Source organism: Carettochelys insculpta, chromosome 2 (assembly GCF_033958435.1).
Source record: "Carettochelys insculpta isolate YL-2023 chromosome 2, ASM3395843v1, whole genome shotgun sequence".
Lineage (NCBI taxonomy): Eukaryota > Metazoa > Chordata > Testudines > Carettochelyidae > Carettochelys > Carettochelys insculpta.
The window spans coordinates 27,948,026-27,961,455 of NC_134138.1; the positions used below are offsets into that span (position 1 = coordinate 27,948,026).

General features: G+C 36.9%; 1 protein-coding gene across 2 annotated transcripts in view; it reads right to left on the reverse strand.

The window, feature by feature from the left end:
* Window positions 1-13,430, reverse strand: part of MTBP (MDM2 binding protein) — a 59,917-nt gene that overhangs the window by 27,068 nt on the left and 19,419 nt on the right. For both annotated transcript variants that reach the window (XM_074986721.1, XM_074986720.1), the window contains exons 12-16: window positions 11,339-11,512; window positions 9,739-9,852; window positions 8,732-8,896; window positions 7,248-7,341; window positions 5,679-5,834 (exon numbers count right to left, since the gene is read on the reverse strand). In XM_074986721.1, the coding sequence (XP_074842822.1) occupies window positions 5,679-5,834; window positions 7,248-7,341; window positions 8,732-8,896; window positions 9,739-9,852; window positions 11,339-11,512 (703 nt within the window). The remainder of the gene's footprint in view (window positions 1-5,678; window positions 5,835-7,247; window positions 7,342-8,731; window positions 8,897-9,738; window positions 9,853-11,338; window positions 11,513-13,430) is intronic.

Below are 13,430 nucleotides of genomic sequence, written 5' to 3' on the forward strand. Positions count from 1 at the left end.
CCTTTTTTTAATTACCAAAAGGAAACAAATTAAATTGTATTTTAATAGTGACAATAGGAGGGGCAGGGGAGCATTGTCTGAAGCATATCAAATATAAATAAAATATGTGCTCCTGTTGTCCTTATGGGGACATGAGTCCCACTTAACTCAATGGAGGTTGTGAGTGTTAGTTGTTTTGGACAGTTACAACTCTTATCAAAAAAGCAATGTTATATACTGTATAATGAAAATGTACAATGTGTGCATCATTCCTATGCTTGCATTTTTCTTCTTCACTACACATGACAAGACAAATCCAAATTTACACTGGAAAAGAATAGAACAATTGTTTACATGGAAAAACATGGAAAATATTCAGGCCAATTCTGAAAATGTGGCCACTTCAGTCGGGTACCTAAATGAGAGCTGAGCTTTTTTTTGAAAATGTGGTCCTGCGTACCATCCATCCTCATATTACCTTGCCCTGTAAATGTCTGTAGTTGATTAGCTCCCATGCTAACTAAAAAAGTCTGCAAATCTTACCTGCAAATGGACTTCTGAAGTAAGTTTTAAAAAAGCTAAAACCAGGCACACACTAATTAGTATAGGCCAGTGATTTTTTGAAAACTGAGTTTACATGTTACATCTATTACGAATGCATTACAGAAAGAATTGGCAATCAACAGTGTTTCAGAATGATCATAATTTATCTGTAATAAGAAAGCCATGCAAAGGATTCATCCCCCCATTATTATCTTAAAATAAAACTAATTATGCACTGAAACAGAACAGCTCCCTGCCCATACTTGAGTTCATTCACAAACACCCCTCACAGAGCTGGAAGGAACCTCAGAAGGTTATAGAGTCCAGTCCACCAAGTATCACCTTAATTTTTTTTTAATCCATTTTCCCCAGATCCCTAAAGAGCCACCTCAGGAATTAAACTCACAACCCTGGGTTTAAAAGGCCCATGCTCAAACCACTGAGCTATATCTCCCTTGCATCTTTCATATTTAAAAGAAATCTAGGGGAGACAGGAGGCAAAGGGGCAGAGTGTTTGAGAAAATCTCCACTGCTATACCTCCATACTCTCTCTCTGGGACAGAGCAGGTTGGGTAAATGCAATATATGCCATAATCCAATCTCTCATTCGTCTGGCCAAAGAGCTTAGCCCGATCTGCTCTAGGATGTTAGGCTGTGCATTTGCTTTGCACTTCTCACAGCTATCCAAATTCTCCAAAAGATTTTCTAGTTACAATAAACACACTTCAAGAGGTAAATTTCAACACAACCCTCTGGATTCTACAATTTTTTCCTAAGAGTGAGCTGGAGTAAAATCCCTCCAGATTCAGGGTTTATTAAAATGCGATTCAAAGCAAGCCATTCAAGCGAATCAAAATACTTCATAGCTGTAAAGCATCTCTGGAGGGTTTTCAAAAAAAATTGGAGATTAAAAGAACACTTTTAATGGACAAATTATTCACTTCCCTTACACACAGTTAATTGAAATGACATGATTTTATTTGTAATTTAACCAAGATCCTGGAGACTTCTTCACTGATTAACTAAAACTTTGTAAGAGACTCTCATTGTTATGGCTAGTCTTCATTTTAAATTGTCTACCATTTGCATGCAATCAGCACATCTTTAATATAGTTTCCTGAATACAGAAGTTCTGAAACAGCTTTTCTAGCAGTTTACTTCAATGCCACAGAATACTCTGCTTTCATGAACAAATTTACAATATTATACATGGCAACAGCTATGGCATTTCCTGCTATATGGTGATTGGGTCCAGTCCTCTGCACTCAGAGCAGGACATATGACCTCGAGATCCCTTTCAGCTCTACAAGATATACACGAGGGGAAAGGATAGCACAGTGGTTAGAGCATTGGCTTTGTAAACCCACAGTTGTGAGCCCAAGCCTTGCGGGTGCTGTTCAAGGTTCTGGGACAGGTTAGATTTAAAACTCGGGCAGGGATGGTGGTAGGTACAGCTGTGAGTGCAGGGAATTGGATTCGATTACCTCTCAAGGTCCCTTCCCATTCTATAAAATATGTATATCCTCATCTGTAGTCACTCTCTCAAAGTGCAAGATGTGACATGAGAACTTGGACTTCAAAGGACTACCTTGAAGAATGTGCAAGACAAGAATGGACTCCTGGAAAATAAATGTGTTAAGTGGTTTTCCTGAGAAATATCAAGTGAGAAGTGAATGCAAATCCCCTGCCTACTATTATGAAAAAACAAAAAGAGACTTTGCCCTGAGAAATGAGCCATTGCCCTGATCACTTGTTAAACAGGGACAAAATCAAACGCCCAAGTTCTTGTGTTACTTGAAGGAGTAAATAAAACTTCCTTATTCACTTTCTCCACACACTTCACCATTTTTACAGAGCTCCATCATATTCCCCCTTAGTCATCTTTTCCCTAATCAGCAGTCTGCAACCTGTGGTTCTGGAGCCACATGCTTCTTTGTGCCACTTCTTTGTGGCTGCCAAGGCTATCATTGGAAAGTAAAAAAACAAAACAAAAACCCTCCTGATTATTTTTGATAAACAGTGAATGTCTAAAAGCCCAAAAATGAACAACTCATATTTAAATATCAAACACTATCAAAACCCCGAGGCGTGCTCCAGAGAAAGAAAAGGTTCAGAAGTGAAAGTCAGGAAAACAGTTGTACAAATACACACACACAGTGTGAGGAAATAGAATATGTAAACAAATTTGTGAATGTCCTGCAGTAAACAGGTATTACATATTATAAATCATTGTGTGTGTGCTGTTCTTTAAATAGGGGTTGCAAAAAGTATGGTTTGATGTTATTTATTAATGACCATCTCATATTCACATGCATTACTGCCCTTAAAATACTGAGTTTTTTACCAAATTGGAAAAAGTGGCCCTTCTTGCTATTTTGGTTGTAATCCCTGCCCTAAAATTGAACAGTCTCTGTCTTTTTAATCTCTCCTCACATGGAAGCTGTTCTACAAGCCAAATTGTTTTCATTGCTATCTCTGCCCCCTTTCCAATTCAAATACACCTTTTTTGAGATGAAACAAGCAGAACTCAAAATGTATTCACACAGTATTCAAAATGTGTCATGGATTTATAGAAGCAATATGATATTTTCTATCTTCACTAATAATTCCTAACATTATCAGTTTTTTTTAGACTGCTGCTGCACACTGAGCAGATGTTTTCAAAAAACTATCCGTAATGATTCCATAACCTCTTTTCTAGGTGGTAACAGCTGATTTAGATCCCATTATTCAGTACACATAGTTGGGATTCTTTCTCCAGTGTGCATTACTTTGCACTTGTCAGCATGAAATTTCATCTGCCCTCTTGTTACCCAGTCACCCACATCAGTGAGATCCCTTTGTAACTCAACGCAGTCAGCTTTGTACTTAACTGTCTCAAACAATTTTGCATCATCTGCAAAGTTTGTTATTTTACTGTTCATCACTTTTTCCAGTTCATTTATGACTATGCTGAACACCACAGCTCCTAGTATGGATCCCTGGGGGAACCCATCCATTGTGAACATTGAATATTTATTCCTACCTTCTGCTTCTTGTCTTTTAACCAGTCACTCATCTATGAAAGAACCTTCCCTATTATCCCATGGCGCAAAGAGCCTCTGATTAGGGACCTCAGCAAAAGCTTTCTGTCCAAGTACACTGTAACATGTAGAACAACAAGAAGTCCTGTGGCACCTTATAGACTAACAGGTATTTTGGAGCATAAGCTTTCATGGGCAAAGACCCATTAGTCCATAAGGTGCCACAGGACTTGTTGTTGTTCTCGAAGATACAGACTAACATGGCTACCTCTCTGATGCTTGTAACATGTAGCTCATCCTTGTCCACATAGTAGTTCACTATGCAGACTGCTGGCAGAGACCTCCTACAGAGCAGGCTCTTAGGTCAGGGAAGGAAGTCAAAGTGACCCCCACATCCTCCAGTCCCAGCCGATGAGGAGGATTAAGTGCATAATGCACAAACTTCTTTTACACCCTCTGGTGCAGAAAAAGAGCAGAAGGAAAACTGTCTTAGTTCCCTCTTCTTTGGGCCCTTCTCTTCCCTATTCCAAAACTATTATCTAAACAGTGGGGGGAGGGGGGTAGGTCTGCTGTCATAATTCCTGGCAGGAGATGAATTGCCTCTTCAAGCATCAAACCCCCCCCCCCCCTTTTTTTTTTTTTTTTTTTTTTTTAAGGTAGCCATACTAACAAATTAGACCAAATGCCATCCAAATGACTAATTAATCCATGTTCCCTCTCACACGTAAGATGCTGGATATAAATGTTCCCTGTAAAGCGAACACTTGGACAGCTGCGCAGGAGAGATTAAGGTACCACCCAGTGATTAGCAGAGCCCCAAAAGCACTCACAGATAACAGCATATGTTTCTATTGGTGGTGCTGCACATGCCTCAATGCAAATAAAATTTATTCCACCCATGAATGAAAAAAATTAGAGGGAACCCTGCTCAATATTACCACTTTGCAATGCACTTGGAATAAGTAAAGTGCATTTAAACCTCTCTTCCAAAATTCTATTTGCCCAGTCATCTGGGTAAAGCAAACTTTTAGTCATATTCATAAATTTTTTTCACCATCAATTATTATGGTAAAGAACAAGTAGCACATCTATTTTGTCCTTGAGCTGGTACATTTGTAGAATAATTCTGCAATGTCGATGCAAGCATAGAGTATCAATAACCTCTGGTGAGCTGAACTGTGTTTACAAGATAGTGGAGGAAAGGAAGACAATAACTCCATATTTTGTATGGCACCTTCCATGGAGGTTTAATTATCAAGCTCCAGTTTTGATCCAACCTCTCCACTTGTTGTCTCTAACACTCTAGATACAATTTTACCAAACACCCTTAGTCTCTTCTTCAAAAATGTCCAACTGTCCCCAACCTCTTGTCTTGTCACTTGCTCTGCATCAAATTTGATGATCCTCATGAGACACTTCACAATCTTGCTATTACTAACATCTTAGCTCTCATGTGCTCCCTGCCCCATCACTGTACATGAGGCAAAAAGAGTGATGAAGGGCTGCCTAGGATTCAAGAGATCTCACTTCTAATCCTGACAGTCATCCGCCTGATGTGTGATTGAAGGTAAGTCACTTCACCTCTCTGTGTCTTTGCTTCCCCATCTGTAAACTGGATAGTGTATTTGCCTAGTTCCTCCGTAAAGTGTTTTGAAATTTATATAAACAAATTGAGTGCGATAACAGAGCTAAGTATTATCTCATGTGGTTCCCACCACTATAGTATCCACAACCTTTTCATCCTGCTTCCCTCTTTCTCTCTCCCATACACACATTATCGTAATGTCCCCTAAGAAAGGAACTGAGAGATTGTACCAATCCACCACGTTCTCTCTGCCAAATGCTAAAAAATGTGTCGCTCTGATCCATATGCAGGGAAGAAGATTTAAAACCTCTCATACTTTCAAAGCTATTTAGGTTACTCATTGGTGCTATTTGGCATAGCTCTGACCTATGCAAAACCTAATCTCCATGATCACCAACAGCATAAATGATCATTTACACCATTTTGAGCAATAAAACTGGCAGGTGATTCTGAGGAACAAATTCATTCCCAGCAATGAGATCATTCACTGTGACTGTTTATATCAGTCTGAATTTGGTCCTGATGTTTTGTCCATTCAGAGACCTTACCTCTTTTGAACTTGTAATGGCTGAAGTTCCCCAATTGGTAACCCCTCTGGAGTAAAATATTTCAGTAGCTCTTTAGCATCCAGCAATCTCAGTGACTCCTTCTGACCATCTTTATGGCCCAGTAATTGCTCAGAGGAATGTGCCAACACAGAAACTCTGGAAAAGAAAAAGACAAAAAAACCCAACAACAACAAAAGTAAATCTGTCATGCCAAGAGTCATTGTTATTTTGGAGCAATTAAAATGCTTTATCACCAGTGTAACGTTTCTGGAATTAGTATTTCAAAAATATTTATTGAAAACTTCAACATAAGTAGTTTCAATGTGAAGGTTCTACCGGTCTTCCCAATATAAATTATTATCGAGATTTTACATCAGCTGAGAAATTTAACACTGGGATGGAAAGCAGACATTCACATTCTCAAGCTTGTGGGCAAATTTTATATATTTGAAGATTAATGTAATTCTCATGAAAGGGAGATTTACAACTTTGTTAAAGTGAAGAATCAAAAGGCAAGTACTGTACAGCCGTCTGCTCATAATTCTTTCAGTGCACCTCATTCGAGGACACCCAAGTATCACTTCTTCCAATACAGAGCATCTTTGCTAAACTGCTTTAGGAAGAGTAAAACACAGATGAGGAATAAAACAAAATAAAATTATTATTTCACCTTGGACTCATGCAGCATTCACTGAATCTAAGAGACAGAAAGAGCCTTAATAATGCCTGTCAAATGCTATGGTTGCCAGAAAGATAATATCTATTCTGAGAAAACAAAGCAGCAGAAATGTAGCACTTTAAAGACCCGCTGCCTCTGTCCCACAAAAGCTCATCACTGAATAAATCATTTTGTTAGCCTTTAAAGTGCTACATTTCTGCTGCTTTGTTTTGTTGGAGTACAGACCAACATGGCTACCTCTCCGTTTCTATACTGACAAGCAAGGACAGCGTTTTGAAAAAGGCGCAAGAAAGCAGAGATCTAAGTTGAGGCTGCAAGCAGAATATTTCTCCCAACAATGTGATGTAGGCCATTTCAACCAGAGTCTAAATAATGAATGTTTTCCAAATCTCTGTTAATTTGCTGATTGTTTTAAAATGCTATCACCCAGTTTTAAATGAAGTGATACAAACAGATTAATGGTTCATCTACATTGGGACGTAGTGGCAAAAACTGCTCTGCTGTGTTAAAATTACCTTGAACATGCTACTTATGCAAATCTGACCCCACAATGCACTAGTTCCTCGTGTGGATGTGACCTAATGATACTTTATATTTTATTCCCCAATGATGCTTACTAAAGCTTCACAAACTTAGAACTGCGCTCTACCAAATCGCTGCATAGCATCTCTCAGTCATAAATAACTGAAGCACCTTTGCATTACCTTTTTAAAAAGGTAGTGGGATCAGCAACCCAGTTTCAACCTTACAGAAATTCTCATTCTCTCCTCATTTCTGCAGGACCCTTAAACATATTTTTATGAGTTACAAAACTCACCAGCTGTCTCAGATCTTGTAGAATGAAGTTTAACACATGATCTATAAACAAAATACACAGTATTTATCATTACCTCATTTTATGTTTATGTTTTTCAAAATTTTCCAAGTTCTGTAGAACATTTCTTTCTGGCCACTCCAAAGGATTGCACCCTATTAATTCAGATTCTGAGAGGAAAAAGAAACGAGGGTGAGATTAATTCAAAACTGATAGCAGAAAATGAATAAATGGGATTCCATTTATCACCAATGAAAAAAGCTCAGTTTATTCTTACTAATCAGCAAATAATCAAATGGTGGTTCTATAGCCTCTTGGCAAGCCTGCAAGGCACCAAAATACAATATACAATATTCTTATACAATATATGGCTCTTATACAACATATGGCTCTAACTTTGTGACTAGAAATACAGAGCTATTCACAGTAGCAAGCTCCATGTTGCCAGGCACATCTGGAGCACAAGGAAGACCACTGAGGAAATGAAGGATTCCTCCCTTTGGTCAAGAAGTGAAAGAAGAGAGCACACAGTAATAAATTCAGCCCCAAAATAACACTGAGGCAACATTCCGACACTGATATTTTCATCATTATGCTGTAATAATACACATTAAGTTGTAACAAGCAAATGGTATGGTGCAGATACGGTCATACAGTGTTAGGCTATTACATGGCAATCATACTAGAGGTCTCTGTGAATTCATTGTATAATATTAAATTATAAATAATGTTTGACAAAGACAGAACAACTTGTTAATGTGTACATGAAAAGAAGGTTATTACCTAAACCTACAGTCCTACAAATAAATAATTCAAATAGGGAATATCTTAGTAAGTTATATACTGAATAAGAAATTCTGCATGTGTGTGTAGTGTATTTGATGGTTGCTTCTACAGAAGTCTCCACACATGGGAAAAAATTTCACACTCCCTATCTGCATATTAAAAACATCACTCAAGATGATGTGTTTTAGAATTAGCACATACTGCTGTAGGCCTAAATAGTTGCTCCTAGCAAACAATTTTCTGACTGAAGAGATATGTTAGGTATCCCACTGTCCCAGATATACACTCTTATGCTTTCGTGGGAAATAAACAGATGAATAAATGGGGTAAAATATACAAAAAACACAAAAATCTATTTGTTAGCACACCACTATTGTTCTTCAATGAAAGCGTGAACAAAAACAAAGGTGACAAAAAAACTATACTAGTCTAACAAATGAACAACTTTACACTGAAGTTGGACAAGAACACCGTAAGATTGTAATAAAATGCACATTGATTCAATGAAGAAATTTCAGTATCATACCAAAATTAATATCTTTATGAACAATACCCAAAAAGATGCAACTAGTTAGATGGTGAGAACAACTGCCATATGAATGTACAAATGCTCCAATAAATATTATGGATTTCCCACTTCTCTTTCTCTGGATTAATTCCACTAACATTAATGTAATTCTAACAGGTGAATAAAAAATCCTGATTGAAGATGCTTTTTCAAAAAACAAAACAACAATGCACAAAAGTGGGGAATTTTCTAATACAGATGCTTACGATAAGTCTCTTTGTAGGAGCTAGTTTTGATGATTGGTTTGTGTAGAGTAGTTTTTGGAAGGCTGGTGTCACTCAACTCTAAAAATCGTTCCCGAGTTAGTGTTAACAGGGCTCTGAGCGTCTCAGCAGACACAGTTGAAGACTGCTTGCCTGATTCGCACCTCTCTGCAAAACAACGAGAAGAAAAGAAACCAATGTCCAAACTGCTAAGCAATAAGGGAAGACTGGACCCTGCTTGGGAGAGAAATTAGCTGACAAGGCACATAATGCAGTATAGTTTAAGGAAGTGTTACCAGTTTATTAGATCAGCACATGTGAAACACTGGCATGTCTGAAGCTCAGATCATTTTCAGAAGTGCTTTTTAAGATTAAACTTACCTTCAGTCTAATTACATCCCATTAATTAAAAACATTTACATTAAGCTCAAATTATTAAAACTGTACTCTCTTCAAGGTACACCTTTCATTTAATGAAACCTGCCTCATCAGTGAAACTGGATTAAATATCAAGATGGAAACAAAATGTTCCTGACCAACCCAAAACTGAGGCACTTAGAGATACATTACAGCTTGATTTACAATGGTACACCCACTTAAAGTGGCTATGAATCTTTAATAGATCTTCAGCCTCCAATGTTAACAAAAGAGAACAAGAAAGAAACACAGCTGGATATTCACAAAAGCAACTACAAAGTAAAGGAGTACTGAATCACTACAAGAGTCTCTTACTGAAATCATCTTTTCATCAATAAAAGCTGGTTTTGCTCCCCAACAGATTTAAGAAATACAGACTCTAAACCACAAAAAAAAACAAAATCAGCACTCTTTCCGATCTAAAATTTAAAAAAAAAAAAATCACCACAAACGTATTACTGCATAAATGTTTCTATTCTTCTTCATAAACCACCCCCTTAGACTTTATAAAAGAGTCATATTAAAATCAAAATGCATTATGTATCAATTGAAATCCAATGGTGATTTAATCTGATACTTTCTCTATCACTTACTGAGACATTCTTTCAAGGCAAATGTTTGAACACATGCCAGTTTCTTTTCCCTCTGTAGTATCTGCTCGCCAAAGAAATGTGGAAGAGAGCTGATGAAGTCATCAGTACACAAGCCTGTAAGGATTTGAGAAAGCCATTCGTAAGTATGTCTGATAGGCATACAATAGCCTAAAGAAGTTATTGTGTATGATGCATATAAACTCAAATGACTACACAGCTCATATTAAAAAAACACAACTAGAATTTAATATTTGGCTGAATTCGGCTAAAGCAAGGAAATTAATATGCAAGGCTGAAAATCCACCCATAAGTCTTTTATTGTGCATAATCAAGCAGGTCTCTGCATGCTTAGCAGTCTTTTTCCATATTACATGCTGAAATAACCCTGTTTTGGACGGAATACCTGCTTAATCCCTAGTTTTGAATGTTCATATGCTTATGCATTAAAATCAGACTTAATTGTAGTTAATGTAATTCGCATGCACAGGATGTAAACAGGTTATGACATTTGATATTTGAAAATAACCCATTTTTCTCAATTTCTGAAACAAATTGGGAAGGACTTTAAAGTTTTCTCCACCACCATCTTGTTTCATCATAGTAGGATAAACTAATATGATCAGGCAGTCAGTTCTATTACACTTCCATTTCCTCCAGTAAACAAGGCTACATCTACACTGGTATTCCTCTTTTGAAAGAGGAATACAAATGAGGGAAATTAAAAAAGCAATGAGGCACTGATTTACATATCTTGCACTTTATTTGCATAATCTCTTTTCAGAAGAGATTCTTTTCAAAGAAAAAAGCAACGTAGACAGGGCTCTTTCAAACATAAACCCCATCTTCGAAAGAACCCTTCATTCTACTTTGTTCCAGGAAGAAGGGTTCTTTCAAACATGGGGTTCATTTTCAAGGGAGCCCCATGTACACCACTTTTTTCTTTTGAAAGAATCTCTTCTGAAAAGAGATTATGCAAATGAACCAGAAGATATGTAAATCAGTGCCTCATTTGTGTTTTCGGTTTCCCTCATTTGCATTCCTCTTTTGAAAGAGGAATGCAAGTGTAGACATAGCACAAGGGAACAGGCTTCTTCATCTAAATCAGCCTTGCAAAATTGAATTTATCTGTTTGCCTAGAGATTTGTTTTTCAAATGACCAAATGAAAATTATTATTATTTTTTTGAATCATCACCACCACCCCAAGGGTAGGCATTAGAATTCGGGCTAGGCTTCTCAGTTTTCATAACAATTTTGCAAGTCTGATTTACTCATTTTAACTGGAGTTTTACAATAAAGCATTTTGTTGCTCGAGGTGCCAAAAGGAAGGTACCAAAAATGATGGGCTGTGCATCTCATACAGAATATTTTTAAATCACATGCATTTTAACTTGGACTTAAAGATTTAAAATTATTAGTTCTTCTGAATTTTTCCCCTCAATGTTACACGACTTTTTTACAAGTCTGAATAAAAAAAATATACTGCTGAAACAAAAAATTACTCTTAGCTTTTCCCACCTTATTAATGTAAATAAACTGCACTTGTTGTCAGCTTACTCCACCCACCCCCCAGACATGATTAACAATAAAGTTCAAACTTACCTGACAGTGTTTCTTCTGTGCTAGTCTTTAATTTTCCATTTATTGTAGCAAGACTGGCTCTTCCATTGATCTGATTGGCTGAATGGATCAAAGTTGCTTTGCACCCTCCAAAGCCGTTCTTTTGTATCAAGAAATAATATTGGCAAGACTCTCCTTTTAGCTCAACTTCTGGAACTAAGCAAACACCAGCAGATAATCATGAACAATTCTAGTGAAAAAAGAGTCTTTAAAATAAGCATAACATTTTCTAGTTTCTAACATGGTATCATGGGGATAGCCTCTAGTCTCAGCATTTAAGATGGTATCAGATTACAACAGCTGGCAGTATCAAATGCACTCAGTACTTTGATAGGAGACCTCTAAAATACTCAACATTTATCAGGTGGGGATAACAAATCCACATGTGCCAATTTAACTTTCAACCTGTATCCTAGCATGATGCTTATGGACAAGAGATAAATATGAGGTAATGATCACTTGCAGTCACTAAAAATTTCAGACACGTTTTACAAAACAACAGAGTTAATTCTGATATCCTTGCCATCATTTCATTCAGTCATGTTAGTATGCCTGAAATCTCACTTTAATTTCACCTGGAAAGGTTTGGAGTTTTGTCTTTTACTTTTCTGTCTTGAACTTCTGGATAACAGTTATATGTTATTTAACTACTGCAGTCAGAGATCCATATGTGAGGCAATGTTGCAATAGTTAATAATTAACTTTGTAATGTACATTTGAGATCTTTGAAAGGGGGGTGTGCCATAAAATTTCAGTTATTAAATAAGATAAATTCCTTACCTTGTTATGAGGCAAAAATGTCACAGTTCTGTCCTAAAACTGGAAGAAAACTGTATGCTTTGGTCACTACCTTTGTAAAGAGAATGGTGGTGATGTTTGCAGGGGATGGAATCTTTGCTACAGGCTGAACTGCTCTAGTTCAGCACCCTCGGGACCTGAATGAGAGAATTTGCCTGGCCATAGAAGGTGAATATTGTCTAGCACATTACCAAGACTTCCACTGCTTACTGGGCTCTGAGAAGACATTTAGGGATAAATTACAACTAAATAACAGCACAGAATACTGAGACGCAGGAGTGGTGACTTTAAACAAACTGTATGAGACCCTGGGAAACGTGGTCACATCCATGAAAAGTGGTCATCTGGCGAACTAAAATCATGCCAAGATTACAGATGCTGCCAGACGAGAAAAGGCTGAACTAGAGAGGTTCAGCCTCCTTTAACTATTTGGATTGAAACAGTCCTATTTTTTTTTAGAAATTTGTAATGAAGAGATAGGCATCTTGTGTTGTGCCCCCCACCCTCCTGCCCAAGAAAGAAAACAGGATTATTCACTAATATGTAAATGTCTGAAAATGCTTTTTATTATAAGACAGATATTACTTACAAAGGGCATTTATCCTAATAAATTTAAAAAATTAAAATCTCTATTAAAAGTATAAAGATAATAAGAAATGTCTGCTATGAAGCATATGAAAAATGCTCCACTCTATTTCCTAACAAAAGCATGGATCACATGGACTATACTATTAAAAAAAAACAAAAAACTATCACTATGAACTTGATAGTAATAACATCGAGGAAATCATTTTTTCCAGACTTTATACAAGCTATTAAATAGAAAGATTGCTTGCCAAGATGAGAGGTTCAGAGATTTAGTGCAATATTATGAATTTCTCAGCTTCAAAGGTCAAATCACTTACTACCACCTTCAAGCTTTGTTATCCCTCTTGTATTGAGGAATTTATAACACTATCTCAAGGAATATAGACAGAATTAGATAGTGAAAGTTGAGCAAATAATTTGTGTCAATACTTTATAAAATATTAATTTAAATTAGAGAGAAAAATCAAATTGGTACCTATAAGCAGCACAAGAAATGCATCAAGATACCCATTCTTGTTAATGTACTCTCTCCTCCCTCCCCACTGCCCGTATTCTCTTAATCTCAGACACTTTTTTGTTATGTCAAGAAAAGGTGTTTTCACTTCATTTATATTTTAACTTTGATGAGGTATTGTATGACTGCTCTCACACAAATAAGGCTGAAGGGAAATGTCGGCAAAAAATACGC